General features: G+C 40.1%; 1 protein-coding gene across 19 annotated transcripts in view; it reads left to right on the plus strand.

Annotated features, from left to right (window-relative positions):
• Window positions 1–27,450, plus strand: part of LOC136850589 (DNA-binding protein RFX2-like) — a 447,592-nt gene that overhangs the window by 361,146 nt on the left and 58,996 nt on the right. For all 19 annotated transcript variants that reach the window (XM_067124238.1, XM_067124244.1, XM_067124246.1 and 16 more), the window contains 4 exons: window positions 2,765–2,946; window positions 3,552–3,828; window positions 7,395–7,571; window positions 16,341–16,487. In XM_067124238.1, the coding sequence (XP_066980339.1) occupies window positions 2,765–2,946; window positions 3,552–3,828; window positions 7,395–7,571; window positions 16,341–16,487 (783 nt within the window). The remainder of the gene's footprint in view (window positions 1–2,764; window positions 2,947–3,551; window positions 3,829–7,394; window positions 7,572–16,340; window positions 16,488–27,450) is intronic.

Consider the following 27,450-nt stretch of genomic DNA (forward strand, 5'->3'; position numbering starts at 1 on the left):
GTGTGGCTCCTGAGAAAAGAAAAGACAAGAATTACAGCCTCATTCACTGGAATACCTGAATTTTAGATAAAACCCATTTGCGATAAACTTCCAAAACACTAGCTGCTTCATATACATACACATAAGGCGCACCAGCACTTTCTCTAACAATACACACACTGCATCATTTACCTCTAAATATCTCTTTAGCATGAGTTCACTCTATTGCTTCTTGGATATTAAGGCCCCTCCTTTCTATTACATTTTCACATGTATTTGACCATTGCCTGATCTTTCTCCTTCTTTGGATGTAAATTCTTCACCAATGTATCATCCTCCAGTCTTTTGACATGACTGAACCATCTCAAAACACTAGCACTAACTCTGTTACCATTACTTCAGTATATCTCCACATTTTTCACCTTTCAGTTCTTATGTCAAATATACTATGTAAAAGTTCATTTCTACAGCTGCTGCCTTATATATATATATATATATATATATATATATATATATATATATATATATATATATATATATATATATATATATATATATATATATATATATATATATATATATATATATATATATATATATATATATATATATATATATATATATATATATATATATATATATATATATATATATATATATATATATATATATATATATATATATATATATATATATATATAATTGTGCACCAAGGTCCAGCAGTATTAATATTTCTTATTTACCATTGTTCCATGTGTGAGGGAAAAGATTTTTTTCATAAATGTTTATGATGATTCTGGTATAATGCAACAACTTCATAAGATCTTTTGAGGGTCTCAGCATCTGTCTTTGGAATAGGTTGGCTTTAAAATATTTTTTATTTCACTGTTTTATCAGTTATAGACCCTAATTAAAACATATTTTTCTGTAGGAGGGGTGTGAGAAAAACATGTTTTGATTTGAAATGTTTCCTTTTTTCATAGGAAATGTATAAAAAACTTTGAGTCTATTTTCACACTCATGGGGTGTTAGGTCTTCATTTATACTCCATCTTGATTTCCTGTATATTCCAGTGGTAGATAGCCTGCCTTTGCCATATCCACTGCTTTTCTCATTGATTGCTCTTCTCCCTTTCTCATCACATGCCCAAATCATTTCAGTCTTTGAGGAAGTCTGAATTTGTGTTTCATCCTCAGATCACCAGATTTCTGCTATTTCCCCATGTGTGTAATGAAATATTCCGATTGTTCTCCAACAGGGAATCTTAGTGGTTTACATTTTATGGTCACACCTTTTTAGGCTACCGTTATTCACTAGTACTTTACTTCAGAATTATTTTTCAACTTTCATGGGATGTTATTACTTTTCTTATAACTAAGATAACTGAAAAGGTCAACAATTTCCAGGTTCTTGACATCTATCATAACATAATTCTCTTCCTGTGTTAGGTTTTCCTTTAAATGTCAGGTTTTGAAAACCTCCTACTTGTTTTAATTAAACTTTGCAGTCTTTGGTATCTTTGTGATGCCATGTAATACAATTGATGTATAATATTGCATTCATCATCATGCCATGGTTACAAGATCCACATGGTAATTTTGCAGATGTCACCTTCTTTGCTTCATTTCTTGTCACCATTATCTTAGTTTTGCTTAAATTGACTTTCTGTCCTCTACTTCATTCCACACTTCCATTTTTTTAAGAATTTCTGAAATCTCTTCCTGTGATTCTGCATGTCATCTACATTTAGTCATTCTGGGCCCCCCCTTTCTGCACTTATAGCTTCTTCCATTACTGTTGTGATAAAGAGTAAAGAATTTAGTGCAGACTCTTGATGGACACAAAAATATACTTTAAATTATTCTGACGTTACATGCCACCATCTTCCCCTTATCATATTTTTTGGCATAGTCCCATCACTTGCTCAGTTATTTCTGGAACTGTCTTCTTTTGTAAAGCCCATCTAATTACTTTTCTTTGTACTCTGTCCCATGCCTTCTCAAGATCTACAGATAAGTGGTATAACTTTATTTTAGCAGTACTCTTCCTATAGTACCTTATAAGAAGGTTTCGATTGTGGTGTATTTTACTGGCCTGAAGTCCAATTTTTAAAATTTGGGTATTAATTTAAAAATTCTTTTCCATAGCCTTCCCTCTATAATTCCTTAGGTAATTTAAATTCAGTAATGGTTTTTTTTTTTTGGTATATTGTTTACTTGCCTTATACCATTGTCATGTATAATACAGAAGCTCTTTTGAGTTTTGATACTGCTGTCTAAGCAGCTTAAAGACGCAACTCATTTGCATATTTTAGCCCAAAACAAAAGGTTGCCTAACTAGATGAAGATTGTCTTTCAGAGGCAACATTTTACCAGTATTGTATCACTTTTTATTTCAGTTTTTGAAATTTGCATAAGTGTATGTATATAATTTAAGTTTTGGAGTTCACCAAAATTTTCTTTTACTTTTAGAAAAAAATATTAATGTGGTAATACAGTATTTCCTTGTGTAGCAGAGGACATTTTTAGTGTTCCTAATATTGATGGAATGCTGGTACAGTTTGTTAGTCTTTTAGAGCATTTGCCATTGGCAAGTAAATTTAGTGGTATATACAATACAGTACTGTACTCAGAGCATTGTAACTGAGGTAATGTAAACTCTTACTGAAAGAAAATTACAGTGGCAGTAAGCCATCTCATGTAAAAAGAAAGTGTTATTAAATGTTGGAAATATAATTAGTAGTGATTAGATTCCATTTGTAAGTTTTTATTCTTTTCCATTCCAGGTACAATGGTTGCTGGATAATTATGAAACTGCTGATGGTGTTAGTTTGCCCCGATCCACTTTATACAATCACTACCTCCGTCATTGTGCTGACCATAAGCTTGACCCAGTGAATGCAGCTTCTTTTGGCAAGCTTATACGCAGTGTTTTCCTTGGGCTTCGTACACGACGTCTTGGCACAAGGTGATAAAATAATAAAGTCTGCTGTTTTGTACTTGAAACCTTTTCCAGTTCCTTTACATCTGCCTGCAAAATTTGAGAGGGTTATGTTTTTACCCTTGCCAGCTTGTTTGTATGTATGTCCAAAAGATGTTGGGGTAAGGAAGAGTCAGTTTGATTTAGAGATACCTCAGGAAGTGGAAGAGAAAAATTTATTTTCTCGTCTGCATATACTCAGATTAAGAATAATGCATCATGCATATAAAAAATTCATTGGCATTGGTTAAAGTCCATGCTTTTTTAGTACTTATAAGTTTCTTACTGTTAAACCATTAGCGAAGCATATCCACTGTTTTATATATCATGAACTTTAAACACCTGGGCTACATGTCAACACAACTTTCATACCTTCGTTCTTTTGCTTTTATACTGTGTACAATTCTAGTTTACCTGGTTAGATATGAGTAAGATTAATTCATGGAATCCTATTTGAAAAGTTATAAGCTTATGATTTTGCATTCATGCCAGCAGAATTTGAACAGTTTGATAGTTGCTTAGAATTTTCCTTATATTTTCTCATTTCATTTATTTGACAATATATGATAATTTAGCTGTCCTTTCATTTTCAGAGGTAATAGCAAATATCATTATTATGGAATTCGTCTGAAACCCTCATCACCTCTTGTAAACATTTCTGATGATGGTAGCCCAGTTTCTTTAAGGCAGCAGGCATCAGGAAACCAAATTAAAAAAAATCAAACTCTCACTCAACAATCACAACAGCAGCAGCAAAGTCCTGGAACACACAGCCAGCAAGGAAAAAGTGTGTCTTCAAGTGTCCAAAAGCAGAACAGTGACTCTCATTACGATTCACATACTCAGGCACCTGCTGAAGCTTCTCCTCAGGTGAGTTACAGGAATCTTACATATACTACGATGATATTGTTAATTAGCTTATTATGTAATGGGTTCATAGTTTTAACTGAAGTGGATAGCTTTCATTGAAAAGTGGTCCTCTTTTCTATCATAAATAGAACAATAGGTAATTCAGTCTGTATTTCATAGATTTTTTTGCTTAAATCTGTATCAGGAGTTCACACAGGTGTTCCAGTTAGAACACTGGGTGCAGTTTGAAGAGATTCCCAATTATGCATTCAGTGCTGCAGTAACAACTTTCCCCAGTCAACATTTGTATTTGTGTATTAGGGCCTATATCTACACAGCTGCACCCAGATTATTCTTTACAGAAACTTTTAAATAAAAATGGTAGTCAAATAAGTAGTAATGTAAAAATATAGTAAAAAGTTTCATTATTTGTTATGCTTACCAAAAAGAAATAATGACTGATCATGAGGTCTTAAAAGTTTGCAACCCAATGGGAACTGTAAAATTTGGCTGCCTCCTTTGGGAACTATAATCCCCTCACTGTCACATCCAAGCAATGGGCTCCCAACATTTTGCCAATGCACATATGTTTAAAGAAGTTCATGGCTGAGGCATATTTTCTCCATCCCTCATCCATGAAAGAGAGTTTGTCATGCTTCTTCCACCAGAGAAGATCTACCCAGCTTAAGTATGCAAGTTGGACTAACAGGGACCTTGAGCATTATCTACTGTTGTGGGATCAATTTTCCAAGAATGAGAAATGTTGTTGAATTGGCCCCATGAAAGAGTGGACTTCTTAGTTACAGAAAGGGCTATTGTAAGCCTAAAATTTTTTTCCCTAATTTTAGAACAAATTTATCCAAATTGTTTCCCTTTTTTTTTTTGGTGCAAAGGCACTGCTGTTTCACCTTAACATGCTTGTGGATACCAAGGTTCAGCTAATGTGTGGAGTAACAACTTGGCATTCTGTCAGGTTTGCCTGTCAACATAATTAACATGAGTGACTGTATCCATATCACAGTCTTAATCCCAACAAGCAAATTAGACTTCCTCTTGTGCCTCTGTTTATTTTGGCATTATCCCTTTGGGGCATGATAGAGGGTGGACTTTTGGAGTAGTCTTTGTTTGATTCCATTGGTGGATTATTATTATTGTCATTATTCAGAAGATGAACCATATTCGTATGGAAAAAGCCAACAGGGGCCATTGACTTGAAATTCAAGCTTCCAAAGAATATGGTGTTTATTGGCAGGAAAAGATCAGGGGTCAATTGTGAATACAAAAGATTTCGTTAAAATACAACTTGAAAAACTGACAAACAAGCGACTATCTGTCAATGGTCCAAGTCATAACTGCTAATATTAGGAAACAGAAACTTATCACCATGAACCACTATCTAAAAGAGATGAATCTCTGACAGAAGCAGACATCCACATCAGAGAACAGAATTCTAGTAAAGAGGACAAATGGCCTAAAACAGATTGAATAGATTTTATCACTGTTATAAATATATGGGGCCTTACATATAATAACTAACTTCCATGTTTCATTTGCTGACACTTACATTAGATGTGATTCAAAAGTTACACCAAGAATAGTTAAAGCTTCAGACTCATTCAGCAGAGTCCCATCCACTTGAAGGGGAGGATGGGGTGGGAAATCTGTACACGATCAGCTAATCAATAGTGTTTGTTTTACTGGAGTTCAGCCACATACCCCACCGACAACACCATTCCCTAATCAACTTCGTCACGATTGAGACTAAAGGCAACTTCATTTCTCATAAGTGGAGGCTTTACTACACCCACAAGTGTTGCATCATCAGCATACTGAACAGTCTTGTTTTCCAAGCCAACAACCATATCACTTATATACACTAAAAAGAAAAGTGGACTAAGAACACTACCCTGTGGAACTCCAGACACAATAGACCATGGCACATTAAAGATTCCTTCAACAGCAACTTGCTCCCCGTAAGTGGGTAGTGCCATCAGTGCACCTCATGTGGTGCACTGTAGGCATTACTTAAGGTTCTTTGCAGCATGCCTTCGGCCCCTAGATACAACCCCTATCATTTTTTACTATACCTCCTTTCATATTCTTTTTCTTCCATCTTTCCACCCTCTCCTAACATAAATGCTGGAGAGACCTCGCTAGGAAAATCTTGACAAGTAAACTGAGGTATAATGAATGCATCAATGTACTGTATAGGAAATGTATGCTGATATAAACAAATAGTTATACTCATAGCAGAGCATTAGCAAAATGCAACAAAATATAATGTGGAAAAGAATGCTAGTACAGTACACAAAATATACCAAAATGTTTAAACACTAATAAGTTATTGTTACACCAAGTAACTCAACAAAGTAACTGACTGAATAAATCTCACTGTACAATTAAAACCTGAACGCAGTACATACTTAAAAGCTGGCATTGATTACAGATAGTGACAGTTATAATTGATACACTAATTAAAAATTTCAAGAAGAGTGCAGAAAACAACCCATCTTGAGATAACTTTGTTGAGTTAGTGCTTAAACATTTTGATATATTTTGTTAATGCTATGAAGGTAAATTGAGAAAAAAACATGGAAAAAGATAAATATAAGGTAAAAGACCAAAAATTGCAAAAAATAATGCAAAGCAATAAACTATACTATACTTAACCTTTCCTTTATTACAGGAAACATGAGGAAGTAGGTTTTCAAAGCGATTGGAAACTGACCTTTGAGTGCTAATTAGGTAGCAACTTGTCAGCAAGGTAGCATCACACTAAAACTGGAGATCCTTTCTTGAAATAGCTATATTAAATTATGTGAAAATTGTCAGCTATACAAAAAGCACTAGAAGTATACACTGGAATTAAGCTAAAACTGTAAAAGATCTACATTCTTTTAAAGACCAGTAAGCCTATTACATGTGATAACATTAGTACCAGCAGCTGAGTAGCACCTTGTACCGGATAAATTCCAGATTCACATTTTTTATCATACACAAAAGCTTATAAAGTGAAAAATAGTTAAGATAAATTATTTTAATGAGAAAAATGGAAAATGACTGTAATCAGTAAGTGCTGGAATGACAATCCTGTGTGAAATAAATACCTATTAAAAGTACTACAAGATCATGAAAAGTAAGAGGGTGTATGCATAACAAAACTACGTTATTAAACGTATCACTTAAAAATTCTGTTTCCCAGCACATTAGGAATGTTACAGTGGTGGGGACCAGCAAGAGTTAATGAGACAGCAGATGAGTGTGGGATTTGTCATGTCGTGTAGTTTTGCTCAGTGGCTACTACCAAAAATTAAGGGTAGTAACAAAAGAATGTGAATATGGTGTTGATTGTCATTGTAAGATTGAAGATGATAAGACATTTGTACTACCAAAAATTAAGGGTAGTAACAAGAGAATTTGAATATGGTGCTGATTGTCATTGTAAGATTGGAGATGATAAGGCATTTGTAGCAGTTTACCATACTTTCAATTGAGTCTGATTTATCAAAGATTTAAATGCTGCTATACTGTTTTGCCTAATCATATGTAATTTAGGAGTACACATTGAATTTCAATTTCATTTGCAGACTCTTCAACAGCAGCAGTACCTTGGTGACATAAGTCTTGCTGTGCCAATGCTAGGAGAAGTGGATTTTGGATCTACACCATTACCAGCTGGGGTAACAAGACCCCACCTACACACATTTACTGTTCTTTATCGGGAACACTGTGAAACTATTTTAGAAGCTGTGTATAACTTGCAGGTAGATTTCTGTTTATTTATAACTGAGTAGTATTATGTTTTTTGGACTTCATTAATAATAAGTTTGATAACTATGTCGAGTTACTGTTCTTTGGTTACACTTAAGAGTGTTTAATTGTTGATTTATATTTTCACACCTCTTCCTCCTAAATTGTGTACAGTTTATGCCTGTACTTTATGAACAGATGCCCATATACTAGAAAATTAATTCCTTTTGTGTGTTTGCATCTCATTAATTTTACCCTTGAGAGATGAGATATTTAATTAGTGTAGATAGAGCTCCATATTTTAGATTGAGAGACTGATCAAGTTTGTTGATTCTGGAATTACATTTTATACATTGGAAATGTGGAAATGCTTAATCTGTGCATGACCAAACTCTTATCTGCAGAAGAGAAAAAAGCAGGAGTAAAACTAATTACCGTAGACTCAAAGCAAAATTGAAAGCTTGGTTAATAATATAACAGAGGGCTTGATTTTACTTTATAAGAAAAGTCATTATAATAAAAAAGGACGGACATGGAAAAAAGCCTCTTCCCACTATGAGAACACTTCTCCAAATAAGAATGGATAAGGCCATGTAAAGTCAGTTTTTGCTGAAGAGAAGTACATATTAAATGCAAAGTGAAAAACTAGCTATTAGTTGATGATTTAGCCAGACTGATGATATGAGTTTTACAATATATATTACTGCTTACTTCAAAGGAAGCATTAGCTTAAGCATAAGAAAATGGAAACAAAATTAAAACATGTCAGTACTGTACTATGTGCTTATGCACCAGTGATCAAAATGAGAAAACTGTGACATGCAGCTAATAGATAGCGCAAGAAAGTAAAGGAAAAGTGCAAGCATAATCAACCAGTCAATTATCAGTAAGCAGAAATAGTTATTATTACTGGTATTATTATTATTGTTATTGTTGAGTTGTTTAAAGAATCTGCTGAGTCACAGTTCTAGATTCTCATATGTTCCTCCCAAACTGTTCTAAAATGAGATGAAAATGAGAGAGAGGCAAATTTTATATAAGTAACTTACCAAGTAATTACTTAGCTAACGATTATGCTCGCACAACATCCTAAATTCAAAATTCGCGGTAATACATCAGTTGCAAAGCGGGGGGTGACAGGCCCCACCCAGTGCAGCAGGAACATAGGAGCGACTTTATCGCCAGCAGCCTCATTCTCTTTTATGCCACACTGCTGACAGCATGTCGTGTTCTGCAGTCCTGCTTAATTGGTTGGTTCATGATGGCTTGCCGATTTCAGGAGGTATCCACTTTTGTTTGACAAACTGTTGCCTTTTTTTATTTCGTCTTTTACATCAGATTCTTTCTTCTGTAGCTATGTCAGATTCTAGCACTTCCAGTCATCGTTATTGTAGCGAGGGCTGTAAGACTACTAGACTTATTAAGGTTTGTTATGATGCACATTCCATGTCCAATAAGTGTAGGGGACCAGGTGTGTTTGTGAGAGAATACATGTTTAGAGTGCAAGGACTGGGATGAATGTAAATGGAAGGTGCTCGAATGTCATCTTGATAGACTTGAGAAAAATAGGCTCAGAAAGGCAGCCGCTGGAGCCGAAAGTAGGGACTATAGGGGTAGAGATTCTTCAGCTAAGCCTAAAATTGACTCTAGCCTAGCTTTTCCTTCTACTCCTGGACACACACTCTCTCCTATTCCCAGTCCTCCCCCTATTCCTCCACGTACTCCTGTGCTTCTTACCCCAATGCCATAGCCAGTCTGGAGTCCAGAATTGAGTCCAAATTCGACAAGAAAATTAGTAGTTAGTTCAGTGTCAGAGACAGGGGTGTCCCTACATGTTCTTAAGGAAAAAGTTTTCTGTGACAAAGTTGCTGATAAAGTGTTGAGTGAAGTGTTAGTGGAGGAGGTGGCTTCCTGTCCTGTTGGTACTCCTAGACAAAGGTCACTGTCCTGCTCCCCTGTACTTGGGAGAAGACATACCGGAGGTCCAAGAGAGGCTGGTGGGGTTTGCCCACGGGTTGCTGCCCCCTCAGTCGAGCCTGTTGCTAGATCCCAGGCTTTGACTGACTGCTGCTGGAAAGACATGTTACTGGATGTGCACCACTTGTCTTCTAGCTTGGACTCAGATTCCGATTGCCGCCGTCGTAGACGCTTCCTGGATTCATCCCGGCCACTGAAAAGGCACATGGACAGCTCTGTTCTTGCCTCCCCATTTCCAGGCAGGCATCACAGGGACACCTTCAACAACCCGATTCCGTCTTGCAGCTATGGTGTGGATCCTTCAGTTTTCGCCTCTGTTCAGCTTCTTGCACACCCATGGGATTCTCCTGTTTTGTTCTTTCCCAAGGATCCCAAATGCCCGAAACATCGGTCTAAGTGTCTGTCGTCTGAGGCCCCATCTCGCCTTGAAGCACCCGCTCCCGAGAGCCTAGTTCCGGCTCCTGTGCTCCCAGCTTCTGCTCCCTTGCGCTCTGCTCTTGCTCCCACGTGCCCAGCACCTGCTCCCATGCGTCCAGCTGTGGACTCCAAGCTTCCGGTGCCACCATCCAGACACCCAGTTCCTTCTCATCAACCGTCTTCTTCTCTCAACCGCCAAGTTTCCGTCTCAGAGCCAAACAACCCCTCGTTGGCACCCATCAAGGAACAGCTGTCAGAAATATTGAGATTCATCAAGAAAGCGCCCTCTTCTAAACCTTCTCAAGATTTGTCCGTCTCCGGTCTCTTTGGAAGACGAAGAGGAGATCAAACAAGATGCTTCTCCTCCCACAGCTTATGCATCTACTCTGCGGTTCCTCCTGGTGAGTTTTCCCTCCTTCTTCGCCCTGGCTGCTCCGTCATCTGCTTCTTCCTTCCTTATGAGAAGCCTTCCTGAAGAACACTCGGCTTCCCAAGATGGTGCTTTCTTCCTCTTCTAAGGAAGCTATGAAGGAGATTGAAGACTGGCTCTCAGTGAAGAGAGAGCAGGACAAAGTGACTTTTGCCCAGCCTCCCTCTCATCTAATCAAGAGGAAATATCAGCCGTACTCACTAGGGAAGTACCTTCTCCGGGAGTCGCTGCCTCCTCCTAAGGGGACTTCTCCGGCCTTATCAACTCTTCCCATCAGTCAGCCTTCACTTCGGTCAAAGTTTTCTTCTCTTCTTCAGAACTGGACCATCTCATTTAGAACCTCTTCGAGGTTCTTGAAGTTCTTAGTTTTCTGGACTGGACTGGACAGTAGGAGCCCTTGCAAAGATAGAGGACTTTAAGGGCTTGGATGAACTCTTTGTAGCAGATCTGTTCAGTGTTCTTTCGTGTACTGACAGATCCATCAGGGATGGCTCTTCAGAACTTGTGGCTCTTTACGCTTTCGGAGTTCTTAAAAAGAGAGAACTTTGGTGCTCCTTCATCACAAGAGGAGTCGCGCCTTCACAGAGATCTGCCTTGTTATTTTCTCTGTTGGATTCTTCTCACCTCTTCCCCCAGTCGATTGTGGAAGAGATCGCGTCACACCCTCAGAAGAAATCCACCTAAGACCTGCTTGCACAGTCTTCTAAATGCCCCAAGAGTTCTTAGTCTTCGTCGTTCATCCCCAAGATGATCTCTCCGCTACAATAGCATCCCTTTTGTGGGAATGAGCCCAAATTGCAAGTTAGACCTCGCTCCAATCTCCAGTTCCAATTGAGGTCTTTTAAGAAAAACTCGTCCACCAAGCTGTCATCCAAGAAGTGAAACTGAAGTCCTACGTGCCCCAGTAGGAGCCAGACTTCTCTTTTTCTGGGAGAAGTGGGAGCACAGGGGAGCAGAACAATGGATCGTCAAGGTGTTAAAGGAGGGCTACTGCATCCCATTCTCGGAGAACCTTCCTTTAGTGTCCTCTCCCATCACCTTGACGGCCTACTCAAGAGACTCAGAGAACCATTTGGCCCTTTTGAAGGAGGTATCATCTCTCCTTCTAAAATGAGCCATAGAAGTCGAGGACATTCACTCCCAGGGCTTGTATAATCGTCTGTTTGTAGTTCCCAAAGTGTTGGGGTTGGAGACCGGTCCTTTACATAAGCGCCCTCAATCTCTTCGTCAGGAAGATGAAGTTCAAGATGGAGATGAACCGGTTGGTCATGGTCTCCATTTACCCGGGCGATTGGATGATCACCTGGATATACAAGATGCATACTTTCATATCCCCATCCATCCAGTTTCCAGGAAGTATCTCAGGTTCATCTTCCAGGGAAAAGTCTTCCAGTTTTGATCCCTCTGCTTTGGCCTCTCCACGGCCCGTCAAGTTTTCTCCTGAGTCCTCTCCCCTCTCACCGAATGGTGTCATCTAGGTGGCATAAACATCAGCCTCTACCTTCGAAGAAGTGCACAAAGGACCTTCAGACAACTGAACAAATTTCTCAAGATCTAGGAATTCTTTTAAATCTCCAGAAATCCCAGCTAGCCCCTACACAGGAGACTTTATTTGGGGATGATTCTCAACTCTCGGACTTTTCAGGTTTTCCATCCCCCAAGAGAATCGCAAACTGCCTCCAGACCATTCACAGTTTCCTCATCATGTTCTGCCCATCAGTGGATGAGCCTTCTAGGTACTCTGTCGTCTATGAAGACCTTCGTCAAGTTGGGCAGATTACGCACGAAAGTTCTCCAGTTCTACCTCAAAGCCAACTGGGACAAGAAGACTCATCCAGACTGTCATCTTTCCCATCAACCAGGAGATAAAATTGGACCTCCAGTGGTGGCTGTCCGATGAAAGACTCTTGTAGGGAAAATCTCTTCACCCTCTGAGCCCTGACCGAGACTTCTACTCAATTCTTCAGATCTAGGCTGGGAAGCTTTCCTAGGGAGTCGAGAAGTTTCCGCAACGTGGTCCTTGAAGGAAATCAATCTTCATGTTAATGTAAAAGAACTGAAGGCCATTCATCTATGTCTCCATCATTTTTCAACCTCAATTCACGACAAGACAGTGGTTGTTTGTGTGAACAACACCGCTCTGTCATATATCAAGAAACAAGGGTGCATTTGTCTCTTTTCTCTCTGCCAGACTGCAAAGGACCTTCTACTTTGGGTACATCAAAATCAAGTGACACTGGTTACTCATTTCATTCAGGGAATATTAAACGTCATGGCGGACGATTGAGCTATCAGAAGCAGGTCCTTCCTACTGGAGCGGACCCTGGACCACAGGATCTGTCGACCTTTGGAGATTGTGGGGCAAACCATCCCTAGACCTGTTTGCCACCTCAAGAAACAATCGCCTTTCTCTCTTCTGCTCTCCAGCCCCAGATCCCCTGGCACGGGTGATGGACACCATGCTCATGGACTAGTCAGGTCTGAACCTTTATGCCTTCCCCCACCTTCAGCTTGGTGAGGGAAGTCCTGAACAAATTCGTGTCACACCACAACGCTTCAGTGACTCGTAGCGCTGTTGTGGCCCACGAAGGAGTGGACCTGGACCTTCTATGTCTTCTGGTAGACTTCCTGAGGCTACTTACCCAAAGACTGTGGCTACTCAAACAACCTCACTTCAAGAGATACCACCAAGGATTGTCCACTCTCACTCTGACAGGGTTCAGACTGTCTGGAAACTTGTAAGAGTGAAAGGTTTTCCAAGAGCAGCTGTGGAAGCTATTGCGAAGTACAGACGACAATCTACTTGCAACGTCTACCAGTCAAAGGGGACAGTGTTCCATCAGTGGTGCACCAGACATCATATCTCATCTTCTGAGACATCTTTAACCCAGATTGCAGATTTTCTCCTTTACCTGAGGACCTCTAGAAGTCTCTCCTTGTCAGCCATTAAAGAATACGGAGAGATGCTTACCTCTGTATTTAAACACAGAGGTATGGATCTTTCTTCTAACCAGGATCTGAATGACCTCATTAAGTCATTTGACACGTCCAAGTAGAAGAGATCTGATTTAGTGTCTTGGAACTTGGATGTAGTCCTTAAGTGGCTTACGAGTCCCCCTTTCAAGCCACTCAGTTCCGCTTCCCTCAAGAACCTTATGTGGAGGACCCACTTTCTAGTAGCCCTGGCTATGGCCAAACATGTTAGTGAGCTGCACACAATCAACAAGAGGGTAGGCTTCTCCCAAGGAGATTCAGTGTTCTCTTTCACCTTAGGCTTCTTAGCCAAGAATGAGGATTCTTCTAAGCCTTGGCCTTGCTCCTTCCATATTAAGAATTTAATGGATATCCTGAGCCCGGATGAAGAGGAGAGGGTTCTTTGCCCAGTCAGAGCCCAGAGGTACTATCTGCATAGGACCGAGAATATCAGAGGACCTTCTAGCAACCTCTGGTGTTCTATCAAGAATCCTTCTTGTCCCCTGTCAAAGAATGCCCTTTCATTCTTTATTAGAAACCCGATCTCTGAAGCACATTCCCGGATTGAGGAAGACTTTTCCTTTGATCAAAGTTGGAAGACTCTTTACGGAAACTTTGATCATAGTTAAAGCTCATGAAATTAGAGCAGTGGCTACCTTTCTCGCCTTCAAGCACAATTTATCCCTCTCGTCAATTCTTCAGTTGACCTTTTGGAGGTGCAAATCAATCTTTGCATCTCATTATTTGAAAGAAGTGGAAACAGTTTTTAAAAATTGCAGTACCCTCAGTGGCTGGCATGGTATTGGGGGAAGAAGCATAGGAGAGATCTTGTCTCTCTTCTATCTCTTCGTCTTGCTGTAGGGTGTCGAGTTTTTGGGGAACCTGGCGGTACTTTGTACCTGGAGTGCCCACCAGTTCTTTGGATGGGTAGTGGTTTGTCTTATCAGGGTGGGTGATGGTGATTTCTGGTTGTTGGTTTGTGGTACTGCTCAGGGCAAAAGTAAAGGCAACTTTTTTCCTGCATACACCTTGTCAACGATCAGGCACATCCTCTGTTGCAAGACTTCCACTGATGTAGAGGTGACTCTTGGCTCACCAACTTGCCACTACAGGTTAAGATGAGCACCAACCAGAGGCAGTATTCTCCTGCAGTAGTTCTCTAATCAGGTAAGGAAGCAACAAGCGTTATTTCAATGCTAGCCATTCTTTTCTAGTTGAAGTCATTACCACCCTTAATGTTTTTGAATAGAACAGTCCATTCATCCCAACCCCCTTGCAATGTGGGATTCAGCTAACTACTGTAATTACTTGGTAAGTTACTTATATAAAAATGAAATTTTTATAATAAAATCAAGTTTTATATATACTTACCAAGTAGTTACTGAATCCTAGCCCTCCCTCCTTCCCCTTTTTTTCATGGACTTTGCAGCAGTAAAATAGAATGGCGCCGCTGGCGATAAGTTGCTCCTACGCTCCCGTTGCGGTGGGTGGGGCCTGCACCCCCTGCTTTGCAACTGACACGTTATGAATTTTGAATTTAGGATGCCGTGTGAGCATAATCGCTAGCTTAGTAATTACTTGGTAAGTACAGTATATAAAAAACTTAATTTTATTATAAATATGTCATGTTAAACAAGTTTGATAGTAAGGTGGGAAGAGACCAAATGGGGCAGATTAAAAGTAAAAGGCAGAAAGCAGTGCAGCTGGTCAAAGAGGATTTTGCAAAGGTTCAGTAGTATGAATAAATAGTGATTCAGGTTCACTAGGGATGGGGACAAGGTAGAGCAGCCTGTTCTTTAATGCTGTTTTCATGAGCAGCATAGAAGTAAGCCTAGATGAAAAAGACTGTAAAAGTTAATGTAGAAATAATGAAAGCAAAAGGAAAAATATGAAAATAGGCAGAACCAGATGTATGTAAGAGATGGCTGTTTCAAAAGGATATAGATCCATATTTGTTGCCTTCTTTTGTTAGCTAATGGCAGACAGTGAATATCGCAAGTATGCTAAGAATAACAACTCAGAGCCCAAATCCATGTAATAATGATCTACTTATCATTTATCATTTCTTGGCTGTTTTTTCTGTTTTTTCCACATGGGGTTTGTCATTTGTGGGAGCTTACTTGTCAAGTCCTGGGTTTTCGTTGTTTTATGGATAATAATAATAAAGACTTTCATTCAGCAATATCAAATTGAGTTCAAGCAACTTTCAAAGGGAAATATAAAAATATGGAAAGAAATTTGGGAGGCGGCGACTGTGATGAAAACAAAAAATACAATATAGGAGAGAGAACATTTCTGGCTCTTTGGAGTATCCCCTCCATCCTGGTTTCATTGCTTTTTTTTTTTTTTTTTTTTGTAATTTTCATCTGTCTGTGTTGGCCTTCTCTTGCTTAGCTGTCTTAACTTATTCAACTTTTCCTTGTTCCATTTTCAGTTATCATATAAGAACAAAATTCCTTTGAGAGTCTTGTCATGTGACTTGTTAAGCTACTTTGTAATGATAAAAATTATAATGCAGTACCTGTAGTGTAAGTTTTATTTCATATGACGAAGTTGTCACTGTAAATGTTCTGTAATACAGACATTTATTTCTTAGTCTTGCAGTTGTCACTGTATAATACTCATTATAGAAACTATGCATACTTTCCAGTTTAAAAGTGAGATAAGTGATCGTATGGTGGACAATAATTGAAAATTCACCCCAAAAAAATACAGCCAACAGTTTTGAGTTCTGAGTTTGGTTATCTCAGTGTATACAAAATTTATTTTTTATACTTCTTAGCCATGAAATTTAATTACCATATATATGTACAAGATCACCAAATCACTGTTTTTTGTGTTTGTTTTTTGGGCATGTGTTCATTTATTCTCACTCTGTATTATGACTATTTTTCAGTCTGGGTATTTGAACAAAGCTTAGCTATGAAATAAGTGGTTAGTTTATTGAATTGATATCACAGTTAAATTTTGAAAGTTTCGTTTTTAGTTTTCAGCTGTTGAGGGTTTGTGGAGAAGGTTTTGGATGATAAGCAACAATAATAATGTGGCTGTAGAAGCAAAGTCATCTTCGAGTGAAATATCCGATGATGATGAAGGTGATTTGGCATCACTCTTGCCCTCTTCAGTGCTACAGGTTAGTTTGGTTAAAAATAGTATTTCAACTAGACAGTTTTTATATATATATATATATATATATATATATATATATATATATATATATATATATATATATATATATATATATATATATATATATATATATATATGTAAGGGTTATCTTTCTTCTTTTTAAGTTCTTGTTGTATGTTTGTATGATTTTTAGTCTTTCTCTTCTTACCTTGGTTTCTTTTCGATGTTGTCCTTCAAATCGCTTTACGGATGATATGCTATCTTCTTTAGTTAGTTATTTTAAGTATTGATATCTCTCATTAAGGCATATAGAGACGAGATCGGTAATTTCTTCACTTTAATTAGTATATAGTATTATAAGGATCAGTACAAAATTAACAAGTTACAATGATAGAAAACGAATCACTCTTGACTCAGTCTATATGGGGAACACTGAAGCAAGGGGAGGCGTACTCTCCCTTGAAGGACACAGTTCTGAACTCCTCTCTCCTCGTCATTCTCTAACTTGTTGAACCCCTAGAAAACTTGTTATCTGCAATCTCCACCTCCGTCTAGCCTTATTGGAAGGATTAATCAGCAAGGCCTCCCCTTCAAGTAGCTGATTAGAAGGACTGTAGTGGGTGTGATTCAAATCTCTCCTTAGAGGACTTGATTGGAGGTGATCTTAGGAGGGTGTGTGAAAGACCTCTCCCAAACATAATTGATTGGAGGTTGAAGAAGTACATCACTTGGGCCAACCCCCAAATTCCTGGAACTTCCATGAAAACGCCTCCCTGAGAAGGCGGGGCTATAGAACCAGCTGCTGTAAGCATTTAGGCTGTGCTGACTCATGACTTGGTTAGCTTAATCGTGAGGCCATTATTTCTCACTTGTACGACTGTTTTTATGGCTTCAACACGATATACTGCTTATGGTTCATGTAAACATCCAGCGTACTGATAACACGATACAACAACAGCTTTTGGGCATTATCGCTGTGTTCTTTGCCTCTCTCTTTATTCTTATTTCTCTCTCCTTCTCTCTCTAACTCTCTCTCTCTCTCTCTCTCTCTCTCTCTCTCTCTCTCTCTCTCTCTCTCTCTCTCTCTTTTCTATCTAATTTCCCTATCTATTCTACACCACAACATCTATATATATATATATATATATATATATATATATATATATATATATATATATATATATGTATATGTATATATAAGTGAATCCTACAGGAAAAAGACAGGCAGAAGTTCAGTACCAAGCGCTTTCACGTTTATTGACGCATCGTCGGGGCACAAATGACACACAAATATAAAGAAGGTTACAAAGTAAACAAAAAGAACAAGAATACCAGATGGTCAGTTGTCAAAGGTTAATAAACAGAAAGTTAATCCAGGATAATCTGGGATCGAGCTTTCACAAACTGAACCTAAGACCCAACAAAAAAGAAATACTAAAGTTTAGGCTTACAAAATCCAAAAACTTGTATAACCTTGAATACCAGATGGTTAATTGCCAGGGGTTAAAAAGAAAAGGTTAATCCACGGCAAATCCGGGATCACGCAGTCACAAACTAATCCAAATATATACTTAACCATAAGCCAATGGTTAACAAAGATTAAGAAATGGTGCCCTTGACCTGGGCAGAGACCAGAATAAAAACTGGCTGGTACTCCGGGCACAATATAATCCCCAGACTTCCCTTGAACTCAACACCTTACAACAAGGCGAGAAGATAGTAGAGGGACAGAGAGCCCCCTATGCTTTGCCTCCCAACACCATGCCAGCCACAGATAAAGGTCCTGACCTACTGCAATTTTTGAATACGGTTTCGACGTCCTTGAGCTAATGTGATGCGAAGATAGACTTGGATCTCCAAAGGGTTGATTGTAGGGTAAACGCCCAAGACATATTGTCGAAAAGCAAAAGACATGGCGATGGCTTGAACCTCATGAGCCTTTACTCTCAAGGGAGGTAAGGCCTCCTCTTGGATCTGAGAATGAGCATCAGTAATAAGGCTCCTCAGGAAGAACAAAAGGGCATTCTTCGACAGACCGAGATGGGTTCCTCACAGCACTGGAGATTATTCGGGGGCCCATGATCTCTGTCCTGTGGGGGTAGTACCTCAAGGATCTCACAGGGCAAAGTAACCTCTCTTCCTCCTCTGGACCGAGAACATCCATTAAATTCTTAATGGCTAACGAACGAGGCCAGGGATTGGAGACATCCTCATTCTTGGCAAGGAAACCAAGAGAAAGAGAGCAGACAGCATCCTCTTGAGAAAAACCAACTCTCTTATGTATAGCATGAAGTTCACTTATGTGTTTGGCAGTGGTCAACGCCACAAGAAAAAGAGTCTTTTTCGTGAGGTTCTTGAGTGAAAGAGCGGAGTGGCTCGAAGAGAGGACCAGTAAACCACTTCAAAACCACATCTAAATTCCGAGACATTGTACCAGGCTTCTCTTGTTTGGAGGTCTCACAAGGTTTAATGAGGTTGCTGAGATCCTGATTAGAGGACAGGTCCAACCCTCTATGCTTAAACACTGAGCCAAGCATTGACCTATATCCCTTGATCGTAGAGGGTGACAGCTTTCTAGAGGTCCTCGGGAAGAGTAAAAAATCTGCTATGTGGCTCACAGTCGTCTCAGAAGAGATTCTATTGCTTTTGCACTATCTAAAAATGGTCCATTTAGACTGGTAGAGCTTGCTGGAAGAAGCTCTCCTGCATCTAGCAATAGCTTCTGTAACTTGCTGCAAAAAACCTTTTGCTCTGACAAGACTCCTGACAGTCTGAAGCCTGTCAGAGCCAGAGCAGACAACCCTTGATGAAACCTGAGAAAGTGGGGTTGTCTGAGCAGTGACTGTTTTTGTGGTAGGAGCCTCGGGAAATCCACAAGAAGATGCAGCAGATCTGGGAACCACTCCTTCCTGGGCCAGAACGGAGCAACCGGGGTCATCATGACGTTCTGGTGAGACGATAACTTTTTGATCACTGCCCTGATCAGTCGAACAGCATGGCATCCATTGCCCATGCTTGAGGGTCCGGAACTGGGGGAGCAAAAGAGGGGAAGACGATAGTTCTTGGACGTCACAAAGAGGCCTATGGAAGGTTTGCCCCAAAGCTTCCATAGATCGAGGCAGACTAGAAGGTCTAAGGTCCACTCCGTTGACAGGACTTGATGGCAACAGCTTAATTCGTCCGCCAAGACGTTCAGTCTTCCCTGAACAAAGCGAGGAATGATCGTAATGTGGCTCTGCTCGGCCCAGAGAAGGAGGTCCTTCGCCCTCTCGTAGAGAGTGAAGGAGTGAGTGCCCCCCTACTTGCGGACATAAGACAAGGATGTGGTGTTGCCCACATACACTGCTAAAAGCTTTCCTGTTACAAGAGAAGCGAAAGCCTGAAGGCCCAGGTGAATGGCCTTTAGCTCCTTGACATTTATGTGTAAGGACCTCTGAACTGATGTCCATGCTCCTGAAACCCTTTGACTCCCTAGAAGGGCTCCCCAACCTAAATTAGATCGGAGGCATTGGAATAAAACTCTAGGCTGGGTTCAGAGGCAGAAGAGAAATCCCTACTTGAAGCTTTTCTTCTGATAACCACCATTGAAGATCCTCCTTGATCTCCTATGAGATGGGGAAGACGAAGGAGTCCAGCTGGGTCTTCCTGCACCAGCTTGCTTTCAGGTAAAATTGCAGAGGCCTCATGTGAAGTCTCCCCAACCTCACAAACTGTTCTGCTGAGGCCAACGTGCCCAGGAGACTCATCCACTGGACCACTGAGCATACTGAGAGAGAGAGGAACTCTCGAACCATCTGGAGGCAAAATTCAATCCATTTGGATGACAGAAAAACCTGAAAAGCTCGAGAGCCCAGTATCATTCCTAAATAGGGAATCTTCTGTGTCAGAGCATCTGTGACTTCTGAGGATTTATTAAAATGCCTAACTCCTGTGTTAGGCGAAGAGTCTTTTTCAAGTCCTACATGCACTGTTCTTCCGAGGAGGGACACATCGATCCCAAGAAGGTGAAGCCATTTTCTAAGAGGAGCAAAGATCTTGGTGAAAACCTGAGGGGCTGTGGACAGACCAAAGCAAAGGGCCCGAAATTGTAAAACTTTGCCTCGAAACACAAATCTCAGAAATTTGCATGTCTAGGGTGACCATCCAGTCGCCCTGAAGGAGGGAGGACATGACAGAGCAATTCTTCTCCATGTGAAACTTCGTCTTCACAACAAACAAGTTCAGGGCACTGACGTCCAGAATGGGCCTCCAGCCTCCCGATGATTTGGGGACTATGAAGAGTCGGTTGTAGAAACTCCAACGAATGATCTAATACCTCCTCCACTGCTCCTTTGCAAATCAAGGACTCTACCTCTTGAGCAAAATTTCTGAGACCCTGCCGAGTAGGCCGTCAAGGTGATTGGCGACCTGGACAAGGGAGGCTTCTCTTAGAAAGGAATGGAGTAGTCTCTTCTCAATACTTGGACCACCCAAGGGTCCACCCCTCTGAGACTCCATTCCTCCCAAAAGAGACGAAGCCTTGCTCCGACAGGCGCGCGAAGGACAAAAACTTCATTTCCTAGCGGCAGGCTTGAATGTTGATGTCTTGATGGACCTCGAGGGAGGACACAGGTTAGTTTGAGGTCTGAGTTGAGGTCTTGATCCTGCTCCACGAAAGGGCTGAGGTTGCAAGGGCGAGAAAGACTTGGAAACAGAGGGAGTTTCTTTCGGACGTTTGGCAGACTGAGCCAAATGATCCGTTGTTACCATCTTTTGCAAGGCCGACAACACTTCTTTAACCGTATCCTGAGGGAAGAGATGTCTTATCTAATGGAGAGAACAAGAGCGCCAACTTCTGTAAAGATGTTACTCCCTTTGTGGTAAAGGAACACCATAACTCCTGTTTCTTAAGGATGCCCATCAAATAAAGGGAGGTGACTTTGGCAGAACCATCCCTAACTACTTTATCGGCGCATGATAAAACACCTAGCCAGTTGGAAGCGAAATCTTCGGCAAGGTCTAGGCAGTCTTCAGTCTTCCTCGCCAAAGCCCCCATGGTCCAGTCTAGAAAATTGAAAATCTCTAAAACCTTAAATAGATTCTTGACAAAGTGGTCAAGATCGGGCGAGGAAAACATAATCTTGGCCGAGGAGAATGCAGCTTGATGCGTAGCATTGACCAAGCCAGAGAAGTCCCCTTTGGAGAAGGCAGAAACTACCAAGGAAGGAGCCTCTCCGGTGGCATAAAAATGGTACTTCTTCAGGAGCTTAGAAGGAGGGAAGGCAAAGAAAGCTTTACCTTGCTTCCCCTTTAAGGTCAACCACTCGTCCACTTCTCGAAGGACTTTCTTCGATGAGGAGGAAAGAACTAACTTGGGGAGGCAAGCAGAATCTGAAGAACGTTTCCTCATGAGGAAGGTAGGCTCCGGCAGTGCAGGAGAGGCAGGCTTTAAGAAGTCAAGCAAGTTTGCCAAGAACTACTTCAGCAAACTGGAGTAAGCTGACGAATGGGCGTTATCTTGCTCAGTTTCTTTCTCATCTGTAGAAATCGGCGACAAAGAAGGGTCCTTGCTCTTGGAAGACGGAGACTTCTTCAAGAAGCCCATAAGGTCTTCAAGCTGACGAAGTTGAGCCAAGGAAGACTCTTCCTGAGTTGATGAGTGCAGAAAAGGCGAGGTTGGTGCCAAGCGGACAGAAGTTGGTGCTGAATGGGCTGATGTAGCAGAGTGTGGCGCCAAAACGAGTGACGCGCCTGGAAGGAGACGGGTACTCAGGAGCGCGAGACTGAAGAGAAGAGGGCGATAGGCGCTTACGAGGAAGATCAGAGCGCTTAGGCACTAGCAGTGGGCGCTTGAAAACCCCAGGAGACTTCGGGCTGCCCAAAGAAGATTGGGGAGGACACTTTGAAGAGACGGGCAGAGGCGGAACGGTGAAGCTGCACGAAAGTTGAGGACTGACACTTGTCTCCTTATACCTCTTAGTAGGAGGAGGAGAACTGTCAGCAACGGCAGAATGCCTCTTCAGATGCCGAGAGGCAACAATTTGGTGCCGCTGGCACTTCCTGTCGGGTGAAGAATCCAATGACAGACGATCAGCATTAACTAAGATGCCTTTCGAGTGGTGCTCTGCCGCGGCCAGGGAACATGCAACAGGCTTGGCGGAGGGGGCAACTACCTGTGGGCAAACCCCACCAGCCTCCCTTGGACCTCCGGTATGTCTTCTCCCTGGTGCGGGGGAGCAGGACAGCGACCTTCGTGTAGAAGCGCTGGCGGGATGGGCAGCCACCTCCTCAATATGCACAACACTGTCACTTTGCACTGCACTGCACTACTAACATTGGGAACACTGGAAGCCCTCTCGACAAAGGCTTTAAAGGACACACCCAACTCCATAACCATGTTGGCTAAAAATTAAAATTTCTGGTCAAACCTAGATTCGAGGTTGGCAGTGGTGTCAATATTGGAAGCACGGGAACCTGGTAAAGGAGTATGAGGCAAAGAAGTAGGAGGGTTAAGGACTGGAGACAAAGGAGGGATTTGAGGAGAAATAGGACTATTTTCTACCACAAAAGGAGAAGGAATAGGATCTAAACTAGCCCTATTTTCGTCTCGTAAGGGCTGCCTTCCTCTTTCTATCCCTATCCAGTTTTGCCAAGTGCAATTTCAAAGCCTTCCACTTTTGATCATCCCAATCCTGACATTCAGAAACAAGTAAGATCTTTATCACAGTCCTGCCCCTACATTTTTTGCATTTAGTGTGATAGTCAAAAGTTATATTTACCAATCTTGTCCTACAACCTTCAGTGAAGTACCAAACACTAGAAGAAATAGAGTTAGACATCCTGGCTAAGTAGAAAAAAGTTAACCAGAGCTAACAAAATTACTATATAGCAAAAAAATATTTTCAACACAAACAGGAAAAACAGCAAAATCTGAATACTTCACCAAAAGACACTGGACAAATATCCAAAAATGATGATGAGACTGAACGAAACCACCGATGTTAGTCGGGAGCCGGCAGATGAATTGAAGCTCTTTGCTGAGTTGTACCTATCAGTCCTGAAAGTGGGCGGGACTTGTCACCTACATGAGTGTTAGTACTGTAATGCCACCGCGAAATTTGAGTTCAGAGACTGCCGTGTAGAGTTAGGTTATACCTTAGTTTAACCAGACCACTGAGCTGATTAACAGCTCTCCTAGGGCTGGCCTGAAGGATTAGATTTATTTTACGTGGCTAAAAACCAAATGGTTACCTAGCAATGGGACCTACAGCTTATTATGGAATCCGAACCACATTATAGCGAGAAATGAATTTCTATCACCAGAAATAAATTCCTCTTATACTTCATTGGTCGGTCAAAGATTCGAACTGGCGGCCAGCAGAGTGCTAGCTGAGAACGGAACCCACTCGCCCAACGAGGAACTACTGCCGTGTAGAAAGCTAGTAGCTATGTAATTACAGTACTTAGTAAGTCACTTATATAAAATTGGCTATTACACCTTGATCCATCGGCTGAAGGAGAGAAGCTGTGTTAGGGGGTAAATATACAATTTTTATATGCAGACGGAAATCATATAAGTGTGGTGGGTGACTTCAGGAACAAAGTGATGGAAAAACCAGTCATCGAATATGATAAGAGTCACCCAGGCTTTGTTATTAGATGTACAGATTATGGATAGAGAGCCCTTTGTGATGTTTTTGAGTGGCATTGCTACCCAGCAGTAAGGTTAGTCTATCCTTTGCCACCTTAGATCTTGGCATCGTCTTCTCTTCACAGCTGATGTATGTTTTTTCTGGCATTTTTTTTCCAGGAAAGGTCTGTGTTGTCAATATTAAACACTTATCAGTTGTTTCCTTGAGTGTCTTGGAAAAATTTTCAGCTGCTGCTTTGTCAGTGGTCGCTGCCTTACCACTAACGAGCAAGTGATGCAAGTTAGCACGTTTTTTAAAGTGATGAAACCAACCATAACTTGCAGCATATGTTTCATCTGCAGTGCTTTCGCCAGCCTTAAGCTTCAAGTCATCGAAAAGGCTTGTAGACTTTTCTTGAATTAGCATGAGGCTAGGCAGTACAGACCTTTTTCTCTGATGTTCCATCCAGGTACCCAGAAGTATTTCCATTTCTTCTACCAGCTTCCCCCTTCTCTTGCTTATAATTGTTGACTGCATAGGCACAGCACTTTTAACATGTTCTATAATTTGCACCTTGTTCTTAAAGATTGTGCCAACAGTTAGACGATTCATATGTATCCTGGCGTGCCACCATTTTTTCATCACTATCTAATTTCTTTATAAAATCTTCACTTTACTTTTCCATTGAGATAGCCTGCCACTTTTTACCACTGCCACTATCTTCACTTGCCTTACACTTGCCATTAGCCATGATGGATAAAGGATGGGCTAAAGATTTCACAATAAAATCACACAAGTAGCTTGGAGCAGAACACAGAGCGTCTTACCACTAGCATAGGTACAAGAGTCTGGGGTGGTGGGTTGGCGTGGGTTTTGGTGCTGTACGGTTTGGGTAGCAGCAAAAATTGTAACTGAGCTGAATAGGCATGCTGCACAAAATTTGAATTTATGGGTGGCAAAGGGGAGCACTCTGAACACAACTTTAATTTATGTCACAATTGTTTGTATCTGTGAATGTTTGTAACTTGAATGTTCATAAATAAGGTTGTGCCTATATAAGATGCCCCCCCCCTCCCTGTTTTCAGCAAGGAATGTTGAGAAGAGATTTTTTTGTGTTCATGTGGAGCATTTAACCCTTAAAAGCAGAGCCTCTATTTACAAAAGTGTCTGTCGTATGCCGGCGGCGTTCGGGAGTTAGCGCTGAAGCGGAAAAAAAGTTTTTTAAAAATCACAGCACGCTCAGTTTTTAAGATTAAGAGTTCATTTTTGGCTCCTTTTTTTGGCATTGCCTGAAGTTTAGTATGCAACCATCAGAAATGAAAAAATATCATTATCATATATAAATATTGGAATATATGACAGCACGAAAGAAAATTTCATATATAATTGTTTACAAATCATGCTGTGAGCAAAACGGTTAAAGCTAATGAGTTATGTTTTTTTCGTTGTATTGTACACTAAATTGCGATGATTTTGGTATATAATAAATTGTAAAATGATCAAACCAACACAGAGAAAATATTACCACAAAATGATGCATGAATTCGTAACACGAGGACGTAAAAACAAGTTTTTTTCTAAAATTCACCATAAATCGAAATATTGTGCTAGAGACTTCCCGTTTGTTGCAAAATGAAGGTAATTGATTGAATATTACTAGACTGTAGTGTTTTAGCTTACAATTGCAGTTTTCGACCATTTCGGTCGAGTTAAAGTTGACTGAAGGTCGAATTTTTTCTATTTATCGTGATTTATATGAAAATATTTCAAAACTGATAAAAGCTACAACCATGAGTAATTTTTTGTTGTATTCTACATGATATTGCGCACATTTTCATGTATAACACTTTATGTAAGGCCTAATATAAAATGGTGCGAAAATTACATCAAGGTGACTAAAGAAATTCTGAGCTTTTCAGCAGAGTTACCAAGCGCTGACGTAAGGAAAAAGTTTTTATCAAAAATTCACCATAAATCGAAATATTGTGCTAGAGACTTCCCGTTTGCTGCAAAATGAAGGTAAATGATTGAATGTTACTAGAATGTAAGAGTTTTAGCTTACAATTGCATTTTTCGACAATTTTGGTCGAGTCAAAGTTGACCAAAGGTTGAAATTTTGGCACTTATCGTGATTTATATGAAAATATTTCAAAACTGATAAAAACTACAACCATGAGTTATTTTTTGTTGTATTTTACATGAAATTGCACACATTTTCATATATAAAACTTTATGTAACGGCTAATATAAAACGGTGCAAACATTATGACGAAGTGACGAAAGAATTTCTGAGATTTTCAGCCGAATTACCACGCATGGGCGTAAGGAGTAAGTTTTTTTCAAAAATTCACCATAAATCGAAAAATTGTGCTAGAGACTTCCAAAATGTTGCAAAATGAAGGTAAATGATTGAATATTACTAGAATGTAAGAGTTTTAGCTTACAATCGCGTTTTTCGACCATTTCGGTCGAGTCAAAGTTGACCGAAGGTTGAAATTTTGGCACTTATCGTGATTTATATGAAAATATTTCAAAACTGATAAAAGCTACAACCATGGATTGTTTTTTGTTGTATTTTACATGAAATTGCGCACATTTTCATATATAAAATTTTATGTAACGGCTAATATAAAACTGTGCAAACATTACGACAAAGTGATGAAAGAATTTCTGAAATTTTCGGCAGAGTTACCGTGCGGACGTAAGGATAAAGTTTTTTTCAAAAATTCACCATAAATCGAAATATTGTGCTAGAGACTTCCAATTTGTTGCAAAATGAAGGTAAATGATTGGATATTACTAGAATGAAATAGTTTTAGCTTACAGTTGCATTTTTTTACCATTTCAGTCGAGTCAAAGTTGACCAAAGGTTGAAATTTTGGCACTTATCGTGATTTATATGAAAATATTTCAAAACTTATAAAAGCTACAACAATGGGTTGTTTTTTGTTGTATTCTACATGAAATTGCGCACATTTTCATATATAAAACTTTATGTAACGGCTAATATAAAACGGTGCAAAAATTACGACAAAGTGACGAAAGAATTTCTGAGATGTGTCGCTGATGCTCTGTAGTGCGAGAAGAAAGAAATTCGCGCATGCGCGGCTGGGTAACGCTTGTAAACAAAACAACAGTGTGATCCATGAACTCCCAGCATCCCTCAAGGAGCCTTATTTAAAATCTTTCGCAAACTAGACCTATAACTATTTTTCCGCGAATATTTAAAAAACACTTTTTATAGTTGACATACCGTACGTCCACTCGGCACCCTACAGACAATTTTAGTCGATGTACAATACATCCAGTCGGCGTTCAAGGGTTGCTATTAGCAAATTATGTAACTGCAGTATGGCA

Source organism: Macrobrachium rosenbergii, chromosome 22 (genome assembly GCF_040412425.1).
Source record: "Macrobrachium rosenbergii isolate ZJJX-2024 chromosome 22, ASM4041242v1, whole genome shotgun sequence".
Classification (NCBI taxonomy): Eukaryota; Metazoa; Arthropoda; class Malacostraca; order Decapoda; family Palaemonidae; genus Macrobrachium; species Macrobrachium rosenbergii.